Consider the following 14,476-nt stretch of genomic DNA (forward strand, 5'->3'; position numbering starts at 1 on the left):
ACTTTTGGCTGGCATTGTATTTTTAAACTATCAGCAGAAGAATCAAACACAGAGGACTGGAAACACTTACGACCCTAATCAGCCTGATAGCGTTTTGGCATAGGAAGTCCACATCCTAATTCAGAGCGACCTCTTACAAGGCTCAAGTCCCTTAATGGAGTTATCTGTCACCTCAGAGTTAATAATTGAATGGAGAAAAATTGATTAAAGGTATCAATAAAATCATTGGATAGCACTGCCAATTTAAAGCATTTTAATAACTTCTGTTATTGGGGGGGGCGGGGGGGGTCTATATCTATCTAGCTATGTTGATATTGACAGAGAGGTACAACAGGAGGCGGCAAGGCTGTCATTGACGAGTTCAAGATCCTCAAATACGATTTGTCATCATTCTCCACAAATTGATGTTAATTGGGTTTTCTATCCATTCACTTACTTCTGGAGGTCATTGGAAATTGTGTTGGACAGCAGCAGCAATTCAGCTGAGAGTTGCAAAAGTCCAAAGCTAACAGAGAGGTTTTCCAAAGAGTGATGGCTAAGTAAATCATATTGGAAAAAGAAGGCAATGCATAAGAAAGAAAATCTGAGTATGTGTGGTCTACAAGTGTTTTGTACCGTCAGCTTTTTGCTGCTGATGATGTTATCATTAGAAGCCCTGGACTGACAACAGAAAGTATGATGGTAGACAACAACAATGACAAGGAATCACCCGAGGGACGGAGTGACAGAATAAATCAGAGAGAAGGAATCAGATGTGGAGACAGAACAATGTGAGATTGAATGCAAAGATGACACATGGAATGTCTTTATCTGATATGACAGAAGTCAAACTAGAAAGGAAGACAGCGGTATCAGGGGGAGAGATGAAATAGGGGTTAAATGCAGAAATAAGGTTACAGCAGGTCAAGTGGTCACAAAAATAGAGTGAATTCCATACAAGTAAGAAAGCTGAATCAACAATTACTTGGCTGACTTCAGCAGCATGTCAAACTCACATGGTGACATGGAGCACGCTGGAACACCTCATGTCATCCCTGTCACTACAGCCTTGAGCCCTTGCTGTCATATTCTCTGAGAGTTGTTTCATGAATTCACATCAGCACTACTGTTTACGCCGAAGGAAGCCTTATAGCCTCTTGTTGTGACATGGTTTTCTCATTAATCCTGTGCAACACAACTCTATGTTAGCCTGAATGCTTGGTATATTGTATGAATTGATGAAAGTATGTTGCTGTACAGGACATAAGCAGTTTTGACATAGATTTGTTGACTTGGCGCCATCTTCTGGTCAAGAGATGTATACAGAAGATACATTCTGCACATACCAGTGCTTTCCAAACCTGAGGAACTAAAAGTTGTAAATTTTACTTCTATGTACTTGATTTTATTCATTAAAATATTGAATTGTATTTAGATTTTTCCATGTACGGCACCTTGTTGCTTTGTTTTGACACATGTTAAAACAAAAACATCAATATAAATGTATCAGATTTGGCCAAAAGGCTAAATTCCATCTGCAGTCCCAGGTAGGCCTAGTCTAGCATTGCCAGACCTATCTCCACAGAGAAGGAGAATGGTCTGGCTACACAGCCTCTAATAGGTAAAAAATGTTCTGGCTTGTTTGTATTTCTTTAAACCAATCCCAACTGCCCTGGATGGCACTAAGCCCCAATAGTAGAGATAGTAAGAGGGACTCACGTGCCAGATGTGAGGCTTTATCCCAGCAATGTGCATCTGTTGAGCCAGACTAATGTAGACCTTGTACGTTACATGAATACACGACATTACACCAAACAAACATGATTTACAAAAGCCTTTCAAACACTGTGTTCATATACTACTCACAGGAGACTATTGTCTGCTTATCCCTTGACTTGGATGTCAAGGAAAGGATGTAAATGAAATGTTTAAGGAGTGGCTGAAACATCACATGAGTACAAAAGTGAATCGTAAAATGCCAGATAATAAATATAATCCTGTCAGGCTTAAATTTTTAAACCTGGTGCCTACATTACCCACAATGCAACTCAACCGCCGGCAGTTCTGTCGGAGATTCAGGGGTGTTATGCTAGTAGCGGTAAATGTAGCCTCGAGCAGCTAGCTTCAAGCAGAGATGAGGAGTGGGCTACAGAGGTCTGGTAACGTCTCTTTTTAACTCCACACCCACAGATATTTTTCATTATCAAACTTGTAGTCTTCAACCAAAACCAACTCAAGTGACATCACTTGAGGCAATTTATCAGATTTAGCGCAGCTCCCTCTGGAAACACAAAAGCTTTATACAACTTTTTCATGTAGTAACACTCCCCAAGACCTGAAAACTGACTTTGATGTGTAAAATCGGTGGAGTTCCCCTTTAATGTAACCATACACCTCACTACTGAAGGTCACTATCCTGACCATGCTAGTGGCACTTGTTTATTCATCTCATCTCTAATGTCTTCACATATCATCACAGCTCAGTTTCTGTCCATCTGTCCTCCCCTCCCTCCTTACTGCTGACTCTTTTTCCACTGACCCCGCCACCTCTGTCATCCACTCTCCTCTAATCCTGCCCTTATGTCTTCACTTCGTCCTCTGGCTGTCTGAAGTCCTGCAAGTTGAGAAAGTGGTTTGGATGACTCCCCTCACTCCGGGTCTCTTCTGTCCTCTTTTTCTCTGCTTTGAGAGGATAGATTGTGAGGCTTTTCTCCCTAAATCACTCCCACATTCTCTTCTAATTTCTTCAACACCAGCTTAAACATTGTCTCTCCCAAAACATTAACTTAAAACCATCATCAACAAATACATACCAGTATAACAAAACCATCAACAAATACATACCAGTATAACTCCATTTGTTCCCTTCCCGAAATGTTCAGCTCTACTAAGACTTAATTTGGCTTTCCCACAACACAATTTTAACATTGAGTTTTTAAGTTAATTCTTGACCTTTGAAACAGCTACTGAAACAACAATCTCAAGTTAAGGTTTCATAGCTGTATTGGATCTTTTGATGATATCACACGATTTGCTCGATTTTAAACAATTAATTGAATTAAGCATAAAAAAACTGATTATTTTACTGCAAATTGACGAATCTACTAGGGTATATGTATTAATTCATATTGTAAAAAAATATATCCTATATATATATATATAGGCTATATGGGCAGTTATGGAAATGTAGATTTTTATACAGTATATACTTTTATATTTATTTTACAATACACTATTTATACTCATCCTTATATGGATATAAAAAGTATATCCTTAATATGAAAATTAGACATTTCTGTTAAAACTGGGCAAACACATCATGTATGATCGAAAGCTCCAGCACAGCCACTAAATGGACCTTGAGGTGAGATTGTTAATGTCAATATGATTCTTTAATGCAGCTGATAAGTTATAGTGAGCCTCAAGGGCCTTTCAGATCAAAGGTGGTAACGGCACCACTGCGCTCTAAAACCCATTGATTCCATGGCTAGCGCCGCGCCAGAATGGCGTTTTGAGCTGCGTGCTGAACCCAGCAGCAACCACAGCACAAACTGCGTTTGGTCTGAAAGGCCTTACACTGATTAAGAGGAAACTAGTAGTTTATAGTTGCGGCTGTGAAACACACAACAGAGACAGATTCATTAGATAATGGCTTTATATTCCTGTTACACTAATGCATTAGACACATAATTGGATTTTTGATTAAAAACATACAATTCCAAAGATACAGCACACCACAAAAAATTAAAAGAAAGTAGCATATTAGCAGTGTCCTAAAAACACATAATGTTATTTGGATATTGTGAAGCAATTATACAATTTTGTAAGTTTTCATTAAAAAACATAATTTAGTTTGGTGATCTGGTGTTGATTCACATCCCTGAAAATGTCAAATGTCAAGTTTTTTTTCAGTTTAACCTTAAAGGTGCACTATGAGTTCCTGCATGGTTTCAGCGCGATTTCATTTTTGTGTCAAATCGTAGGCATCTCTCCTTGATCCGCTAGCTGCCTGCCCCCTGAATACACTGTGAAAAAGCCCGGTATCGGGAGACAACACAGGGGTCGTAAACGTCAAACAAACACTAGGGGCACAGGCTGTGCACCAAAATACAACAAACCACATTCCAGCTAATCACCGACAAGATGGTTGGGGGAGGGGGTGGGGATTAGTGACAGTCACTAATGGTGCTTTTCCATTACATGGTACCTGCTCGACTCGCCTCAACTCTACTCGCCTTTTTTGGTTTTCCATTACGAAAAAAAGTACCTGGTACCTGCTAACAGGTACTTTTTTTAGTACCACCTCAGTCGAGGTTCCAAGCGAGCTGAGTCGATACCAAAAGGTGACGTGAAAACCTGCAGACAACTGAGTGGTCATGACAGTTGCGGAAACATGGGGGGGAAGGGCGAGCTTGCTCTGTTTTGTTTGGTATTTACTTGGAACGTCAACAGGAGTGACGTCATGCAAGAACTCATAGCGCACCTTTAAATCTCTTAGTATACAGCGTTTAATTATTGCACAAAACTCCATGGAAGTTTTACAGGTACATAGACAGTTAAAGTAAATTAAAATACCCCCTGTTACATTTTATTATCATAGCATCAGAAGGAGTAAAGCTCACATAACTTTAGTCTCCTAATCAGAAAGCATTAATGGATTAGGTTTTGATCTCAAAGGCTTTCACACTCCAGCTACCTTGATTACTTCTCATAAACATATATACTATGAACATTTGTTCTTAGAGCAGCAAATAAAAATATTTTTATAAACATATATTATGTTTGCTTGTTAACACTTTCTTCTCTATTCCCTGAGAAACTAAAACACTTGAAAGGAAATGTCCAGCTCTTATGCAGCATAATTATGTTTTTTAAAGGGGCTGTACTCGATATTCAGAACATTAATATAGCAGTAAACAACTATTTGCTATGTAAAGATGCTGTATATGAAGTCCCTCTGTGTGTGTTGTAATCAGAGTTTCTCTGTTCTTGTTGCATGTTAGTGCCTTGTGTGTTGAAAAGTTAGGGATCAGTCTGTGAGAGCCATGTGGAGGCAATCCCAAACCACTTTTTTCAGAATATCGACTACAGCCTCTTTAGCTAGAAGTATTTCATCAATTAACAAGCTTATTATCTGTTTTAATGCTTCAGCACCCAAACATTCTTATTGTTAACTGTAATGGATGTACAGTATATGGATAAAAAAAAAAATATGAATCCAAATATACAATCAATTATTTATACTTCCTCTGGCTTAAAGTTACCAGACAGTGAGTGTTTACTTATGTGCCTACTAACATGGAAACCTTAAACAGGCTGCAAAAATCAACAAATGCACAGTATACATGCCCCATTAGAATCTGAATTTAAAAACAGGATGGACAAACAAACATAATACTTCACAATTTCCTGAATATAAACAAAAATAAATGTCGCTGTAAACCACCTCAATGAATACAAGTGCTCTTCCTTATTGATGTTTTAAAATATATTTTCCAGTCCCTGTCATGTATTCAGTCATTTACGCAGAATGAGGTTACATGTTGAGTTAGGTATGCACTCTATACTAATATAAGTGGCTCATCATCACTCACTCACAGTCACAACACTGTGGTTTATTGGTAATACATTCAAACATAAAGAAGACTTTTTAGAGACTATAAATCCACCTCAACCTAAACAGCCTTTTATCAATAGTAATATTTACTGGGAGTTCTAATAGGGTACAAGTATAGTAAGTGCTAGCTAATAACTACACAAATACAATTGGTACTTTGCATCACACTTTTTTTTCATTGTTTCAGAGACATATGGCTAACAATGTTCCCTTTGGATCTCATGCTGGTGTAGATTACCGTTGTATAATCAAGCCCTAGATTAGGTATCAGTAATGAGTGGTTGGGAGAGCACAGTTACTGTGCAAGAGTCTTTGTCACCTTATCCCTGTTCTATGTCGCCCTTGTCCCTGCCTGACACGACGTGTGGTCTTTTGTCCCAGCTAATGCTACTGCACAACACTTGATCCTGCATGATCCTCCATGTGTCCATAAACATATTAATTAAGATGGCAATAGGCTTTTGTACCAGGCTAGCACTAAAGGAACAATTCGACATTTTGGGAATTGCGCTTATTCCTTTTTGCGGAGAGTTATTTGAGAAGACCGATTACACTCTCTCGTCTGTACAGTACAGTAAATATGCTGCCAGATATCTTAGCATGAAGAACAAGGAGAATCAGCAAGCCTGGCTCTATCCAAACGTAAAAGTATGCCTTTGTGTATAAAACTCACTCACATTACCATCGTAACTGTCATTTGTTTAATGCATATAAAAAAAAAAAGTGTAAAAATTACAATTAACTGTTTTATGAGGGGTTATGTGGTGGACTTTTTTTTGGCCAGTTGCAGTGACTTTTTGAATCTCAACTGGTTGCCTGGCAACTGCTACCGGCCAAGAAGGTGATTCGAATAGATGCACACTATTTGGCTACATCTTTACAGGTACCGAGTGTGGCTGGAGTAGAATCATGCATATCCTGCTGCTCGCCAGGACTGGGGTTGGTGCACCTTTGCTATATTCCCCTGCCCCCCTAATACCCTTTTTTTTCCCCAAAAAAAAAAAAAAAAAAAAAAAAAAAAAAAAAAAAAAAAAAAAAAAAAAAAAAAAAAAAAAAAAAAAAAAAAAAAAAAAAAAAAAAAAAACACAATACTTCATGTCTAAAACCTTCTTAACATCTCTCTTCCAAAATAATTTTCTTCAGGCAGTCCACTATGTCCTCGCCGCTGACCCAAGGAACTATGTTTGCCTTGAACATGGCTGCCTGGGACTGCTGCATCTCCAGCAGCAGCCTGTGCATGGGAAAGTCCCTCCTGGGGAAGGCTGTGTCCCGGGGCCCCAGAGCCAGAGAGGGACAGATATCATTGGCCCCATCTCCGATATAGAATACCCTCTGGAAGGGAGCACCACCACGCTCCTTTTGTCGGCCTGCCAGATACTCCCGAAGGATCACCTGCTTGCATAGGTTGTCAGGACAACGGCAGCACGAGTGGGAGTGGAAAGGGAGCAGCACAAGACGGCCAGTCACATCAAAACTTGCCGGGTTTGTGAAAATCTTCCGGAAAAGGTGACGCACCCCAGCACGCTCCAGCCACGTCTCGATGAAGTACATGTTGGCGTCGGAGACCACCGCCAGCTCAAAGTCCTGCTCGTGGCTCTGCAGATACTGAAAGAGGTACAGGAGGCCAGGTGTGGGTGGGATCTTCTCCACCGCTGAATGGATGGAGTCCTCAGACACGCCCTGCTCCGCCATATAAACCAAGACCTTCTGCATGTACTCGTTGTAGTGCCCCTCCCTGTAGCTGTTTCTCAGCCACTCAGGAAGCTGTTGCCCTGGTAGAGCACGCACAACAGCATCATCACTGTTCTCATTGATGACGGTTTCATCAAAGTCGAACAACACCAAAAAGCGCTGATGCTGTGGCGCTGCATGGGTTAGGTTTGGTGGAGCTGTCATCTTTGGTGTGTGGAGGAAACGGTGAGCGGTCCCTCTCTAAGAAAAGGAGATGTGGGGAATGGAAAAAAAAAATTTCTTTTTCTTTTTCAAGGACAACAGATTCTGAGGAGCACTCTACTGTTCTATGACTCTCTTAAAATAAAAATGTCATGGCAGGGTGCCAAATACATCATGACATCACCCTGTGTCCAGGTTTAATTAAACATGCAGCCCCGAACCACACTGGGCTCAGGAAACATAAACATACTCTTAATTAGGCTTTAAGCTGTAGGGGAAACATATGCTTACATGAGGAAAGGAAGGGAGAAGAGTTTAAATTAAACAACACATAAACAGGATGTTCATCACACTTAGTGAAAAAAAAAAAAAGAAATCTCTAAGTAACCCATGTTCCTGTATGAAATATCAGACTGTCTTTGTTTAAATCACTGCAGCATCTGATATGCAACACATAGTCGTACACTTCCTATCCTCATCACAGTTCTCCACACAGACATTCCTTCATTCCTTTAGGATTCAGAGAAATAAACTTCACTTATACATGCCAGATCTCGGATCAGGGCCAATTCAATATTTACATAGCCGATATATTTGCAGCACAAGACTCTCTTCACTTGAGTGACGAGAGCTGTTACGTCACAGCATACCTTTACCATAAATGGAACAAATATGACAAACGAGCAGTGGTGAGGCATTAAAAAAGTAAATCTACTCAATGTTCAATTACAATTACTACTTTTGATGTATTTACATTTACATGGACATATATCTATATCTATATATATATATATATATATATATATATATATATATATATATATATATATATTATACTCTCTACTCTACAAATCCAGTAACTACATATTTGGTCAAAATGGAGATCAGAATCTTGGACTTTTTATTCCTCCGTGCCAGCGACAGCCATGGTCGGAGGCATAATGTTTTGTTTTTTTGCCTATAATTCGAGAATTCCAACTCTATTTATGACAACATTTGACACTAATGTCTATTAGGATAAAATTATGAAGTGATGACATTTTATGTCCCAAAGGTCAACTTCACTTTGACATCATAATGTTCGGCAAAAACGCTTTTTCTGGCCATTATTCAACACCATAATTCAGGAACAGAAGGGGAGACCTTTGGTCGGATACTGAATTGATTACACTAATCTTGAAACTGTGATCGTATAGGCCTAAATCTTCTGTGCTGCAGTGTTGAAGATGTGTATGAAGCATCCATGGTTTGCCAAAAAATACACTTAATACATTTAACAATTTAAACAATTGCTTCAAAGTCTTCCCTATATTATATGAGTCTGAACAGACATAGATGTAAACTGCAACTTGACTGGTTGGCGGAGGCATACAACCGTGAGGCGGTAATTCTAGTTGACATCTGTTTAACCATATAAACATTGTTATGCCACAAAATTAGTAACTTTGGCATGAACAAACTTGCAAGAACTAGAAAACAGAGGTAAAAACCAAAATGCAATGACTGCACTCCGGCTAGTCAAGGCTAGCTGGTAAGGTAGTTTCCTATGTTGATTGTTCAACATGGGTTTGTTGTGCCAAATAGATAAGGCAGTAACTAAATCTAATCATAATGGAGAAAACAAGTAACACCAGATTATATACTCCTGCTAAAAGGTAGTTCAGCAGGCAGCTAGCCTAGTTTAAAAGAGTAGTATTTGAGCTGTCTTCAGAGGAATTCACATGATTTGAATTGGTTAAAATACCTTGAAATCACATGTTTAAATGTATTTAATTATAAATGATTTTATGATGCCAGGTCATGAGGTAAAATGGACAAGAACGCTAAAGAAGATAGTCTGGCTAAGAGCCTTCTTCTGTAGTTATACTGCTCTCTGCCTTTGTAAAACAGTTCAATCATTTATATATTATCCTGTAAACTATGATGTAATCTATTGTTATAGATTACACTACCTAACTGTATATAAAGTAGTTCAAATTAACTCAACCAGCTACAACATTGTATTCCTATTTACACATCTGTAATTAGCATTAGTAATAATAGTATAATACTTAGTATACCATTATTATAATAATAATAATTCTGCATAATGAGTACTCTGCTGTTGATGCTTAAGTATATATACTTATGATAAGTCAAGGGTCGGGGTACTTCTTCCACCACTGGAAACAAACAAGTTGTATGGGACTGAGTAAAAATCAATAATAATTGAGAAGGGACATACTATCACTACACCACATGCTCTGACAATTTTAAGATTAGGATTTAAGAAGGTCATGTGCCATAATAGGATATCTTGCACAACCTTTGCATGCAAACGATATCAATCCAAACACCTTTGTAGAAGAACAGAACAGAGAGTGAAACTTGATGCCAAATACGTGAATAGACCAAAACCTTTTTGAATAAACCACACAACCAAACGGCAGCTATATATTTAAAATTGTATATTTGATAGGTTATATGATAATATATATGTATTTGAATTAATAAATGTCTTGGTTTGCAGGGAAGCTTGCACTGACGGGACATGATTAAATGCATGCATACTATGACAATGTCAGTTCATTGACAATATGATAACATCGGACAAGCTGGTGCTCAGTAATGCAAACGGCCTGTAAGCTGTTTGGCTGCATCGACGCATTGTGCTGGCAAAGTGACCGTACGCCTGGTCTCCCTCAACAGCTACATTATTAATAGGGCATACTTACACACTAAGCTATCTAATTTTAACGCGGAGCAGCTATTCCTGCGTGAGAGGTTACAATTGAAAGTCATTAGCGCGGCTCTGTCAGGAGTCGTTAGGTTAGGTGAAACGGCAAAGATTAGTTCTAACAATAAAATCACAAAAACAGAAGGAAATGTGCGGAATAAGACAGAAAGTCTGGCCTACCGGCGGTGGTCATATGGGCGGGGATGGTAGACTTGGTGCCCGGCTCCGGCGACTGCATCCCAGTGACACAACAAGATTTTTTTTAAAGGAGACTCCCACAATAGCGCACAGAGGGTATTCCCATTTAAAGCCACTGTATCAAGCAAGCGTAAACACAGGGCTTCCGACGTAACCTTTCAAATTAAAAGCCCAAGAGAGTAACATTATTTTCATTGACGTTTAAGAAATAGCCGAATTTGACAGAAACAACAGGCAATTGCACATCCATAGCCATACTCACTTCACTCTGAATTTGTTGCAGCAATGGTCACTGCTGCCTAAGATACACTCCCTGGCTATGCCCACTTTCGGTGGTGGAAAATAGGCCTAGGCATGGACGTAGGCTACACTTACTCAAGTAATAGGCTACTTAAGTACTATATTCAGGTACTTGTACTTTACTTGAGTATTTGCATTTTATGCTACTTTATACTTCTACCTTCTACCCTCTATACTTTTTTCATTTTAAACTCCACTATGTACTGTATTTGACAACATCAGTTACTTTGCAGATTTTGATTATCAACACAAAATATAAATCAACTAATGGATTAGGCTATGTATTATGCCACCTGGCAGTATAAAACGTACTTAAAATTAGCTTCACCTGCACCAGCTGCAACATTAAAGTGATGAACACAGTAATTATTATCCAACTACATAATATCTGAAAAGGGCCATTCTGCAAAATGACAAGTACTTTTACTTTTGGTACTTTAAGTATATTTTGAAGCCAATACTTTATACTGTATTGCTACTTTCACTCAAGTAAAAGATCAGAGTATTTATTTATTGGTCACATTAGTAGGTAGGCTACATCTATACAATCCAATGCAATCCAGCTCTGCAACATATTCTACCTTTACAAAGCTTTTAATGGCCAGTTGCTGTCGGTCAAAATTCAATAGAACACAAATATAGTTGCAAACACCTTTTTTTAGACTTAAGTTAAGTTACTTTACAACCAGTTGAATTCTGCTCTATATTGTATGTACTTTTGTCAAAACATTATTTTTGCAAACAAGATGTCTTGTTGTTTGTCAGTTGTTTCTCACTGGACACAGCTAGGCTTCCCCGCTGTAATTGGACACCATAACATACCAGTCACGTAGCTATGCCATAATGTACAGTGCTGTATATTGTCCGATGAATTTGTATTCAAAGTATAATTCAGGCTAATACAGTAGCACCAATATTAACATTAATAATAAATTAGCCTACTAATAACAGACAATCAAACAGCTGTTGCACTGTGGCAGAAAGGTGTGTTGTAGTTCTGAAAAACACAAGTTGTAACTAAATGAAGGCATTTCGGTTGGAGTCAGCAGCAGCAGCAGCAGCTATACGTGTATAAGACTGTCATCCTCTGCACACAGCTGAGGGTAAAACAAAGGACTTGTTCTTAGTATCTGCTGTACAAAGGGCTGGACAAGCTGAGCTAAGAACAAGATAAACATGTAGTTACATTCTCTGCTGAAAGAAAAAGGGGATAATAAGCATGCTGTTAATCAATGTGTCAGAACAACTCAGTCTCTCCACCCTTTGTGAACATGCTGTAGTTAATATGTTGTGTTTAGTATCCTTCATGATTCATTACCAATACTGTGATCATTTGCAGTGTATGTTAAAGGAAAAAAGTGCTATTTTTGTCAGTTAGCAGCGTGTTTGAAGTTGTAATAATAATAATAATTTATTCATATAGCACTTACTTACATTCCAATATTTATGGATCGATGTGTGACCCCTGACTCTCCCTTGACCCTCGCACCGCCCCTGTTGAGTTGTACACCTAATCTGATGTTTGAGTCATCTGTACTTCACACGTGTACTCTTTAGTGTTTGGCACATGTACTTTTGACCTTTGCACATTACTTTCAAGATTATGTAGGCTATCTGAGAAAAATATTTTTTCTGCCATACTGTTTTTTTTAGAAGTCAAGTTTCACAAAAGTAAATTTTGTTGCTGAGAGTCTTTCTTTCCTGTACTATGTCAGTGTGATTCACTGCAGAACAACCCTAAATGACACCTATAACAACAAAAAGGTGTTAAAAAAATGCTAAGAGTAAAACTTAGTGATGAACACTGAATATCTGGATTTCTGAGTTTTTTAATAATATAAACACTAAGATTAACAAATCAGTCCTCAAACTGTGCTCAAAGAATCAAATTAGCTGTATGAGAATTCACAGGATAATTTTAGCCTGATAACAGCATGTTTGCGTGGATTAGCTAAACCACATTTGAAGAACAGGGCTCTAGTCTTCCATGGTCAAGTTTTGGTTTCTTGGACAGAACAGGAAGCTGAATCAGAGATGCTCCAGCTGAAGAAAAGCTGAGTGCACGTACAAAAGTGACCAGGTGAGGACCCCTGCTGGTTGCCATGTATGTCTAAGAATATTAGTCAACCAAATACAAATTGGTTCTTCTTCATTGTAGGGCATTTGATAAACTATGCTATGATCACACCTTTGCTTGTTTTCTGGGTTTCACTTAGTACCCAATCATAAGGGTCAACTTAATGCCCTTTTGACCGTTACAGAATCAATTGAATAATTCACAAGCTTAGAGGAATATAATGTGATAACACTTTAATAATTAATAATACAGACAGGTTAGTGCCATTTAACATAGAAGGCAAGTGTACATAAAGTGTGTATAAAAATTAAAAAAGGCAGCGTTGTTTGATCACCATCATAAATGCAGTAACACATCAAATCTTTTACTTACCGAGATAAAAATGGTTTGGAGCTCAACATGGATGACGACAGAGAGATTAATAGGCTCACAGAATGATTACAATCATATTTATAATAATGTTTTTTGCAGATATGTTTGAATAAGTGATAAAGCGTGCTAGAATCTTTGAATGGTTGGCTATTATAATGGGTTATTATAATTTTTTTTATGAGCTATAACAATGTTTTAGAATTTTATAACTGAACCAATGTGATGTCTTATTTCAAAGTATAAAATATTTGTTGAACTGAGGAGGATCAATTGAATTTAGGATGTTTTACATTTTACATGGTTCATTTTATTCACAGACAACAGTGTGGAGAGTATTTTAATTACTTATTTAAAGTCACAATTGCACCAATAGATGTCCCTTGCTGCATGAGTGAATACTTTATCAGTTTATGCATATTGTTGTCAAATTATTATGGGAAACATGACTCTTTTCTCACATTTTAGACAACCACTTTTGAAGATTACATTTAGGCACAATGTAGTTATATTTCCTAGCTTTCACTGCAATCATGTTAAATGGGTCAAATCTTATAGCATTACAGAAATATATGCAAAGAGGATTTAGCAGTGTTTTTTATTCTTTATCTAAGCTGTGGTAGGCACTTCAGTTTTGCCATTGTTGGGCAAAATTCCATAATAATCTTTCAGCATATTGTAATTCAAGTGGTCTGAGAGATAAACTTGCACCTCCTCTTGGCTCTGTTTGCTTCAGATCATCTAGCTATCACTGGAGACTCTGGCCAATCATAGCTCATTTCAGAGAGATAGAGATAGAGAGATAGAGAGATAGAGAGAGAGAGAGATGCCATGGATGTCTTAAAAGAGCTGCAGGGTCTCACTCTACAAATTCTGGCATTTTACTCTAAAAGACGGGCAAACAAAAGACTTGTGGGTTCACAAATAAGTAGAGAAACACCCCAAAATAAAGTTTGAAAGAATAAAAAAATCTTACACACTGGGATTTTTGTAACAAGATGAACATCAAATAATCACAATGAGCCAACTCCAGTTCCCTCTTAAAATCCACATCAGATCTTACTTCATACTAGAAGGAAAACTGGCCAAACTTAACAATATGTGTCCAAGTGGCCAAAAGAAAAAAAAATGTCACAAATGTAAATAATATAAATAATTATCTGTGAAACTTTGGGAGAGAGAGCGCAGGTCCAGAGTGAAACAGAATGCAGGAATGAGAGGGAGGGGAGAGCAATGTGAGGAGCTGCTGTGGTGTGAATGGAGGGAAAACTGTGTGCTTCAGTAGTGTCTTCTGCATCACAGCAATGAATTAGACCCACAGCTGGAC

The 14,476-nt window shown here is 38.1% G+C and overlaps 1 protein-coding gene across 1 annotated transcript; it reads right to left on the bottom strand.

The window, feature by feature from the left end:
- Positions 1-6,706: 6,706 nt before the first annotated feature.
- Positions 6,707-10,513, bottom strand: LOC120551608 (probable phosphatase phospho1). Its single transcript, XM_039789093.1, has 2 exons — positions 10,386-10,513; positions 6,707-7,528 (listed from the first exon to the last, which is right to left on the bottom strand). The coding sequence occupies exon 2, from the start codon at positions 7,490-7,492 to the stop codon at positions 6,707-6,709; it is 786 nt and encodes a 261-aa protein (XP_039645027.1). The 5' UTR covers positions 7,493-7,528; positions 10,386-10,513.
- Between the last annotated feature and the right edge of the window lie 3,963 nt (positions 10,514-14,476).

Source organism: Perca fluviatilis, chromosome 21 (genome assembly GCF_010015445.1).
Source record: "Perca fluviatilis chromosome 21, GENO_Pfluv_1.0, whole genome shotgun sequence".
Lineage (NCBI taxonomy): Eukaryota > Metazoa > Chordata > Actinopteri > Perciformes > Percidae > Perca > Perca fluviatilis.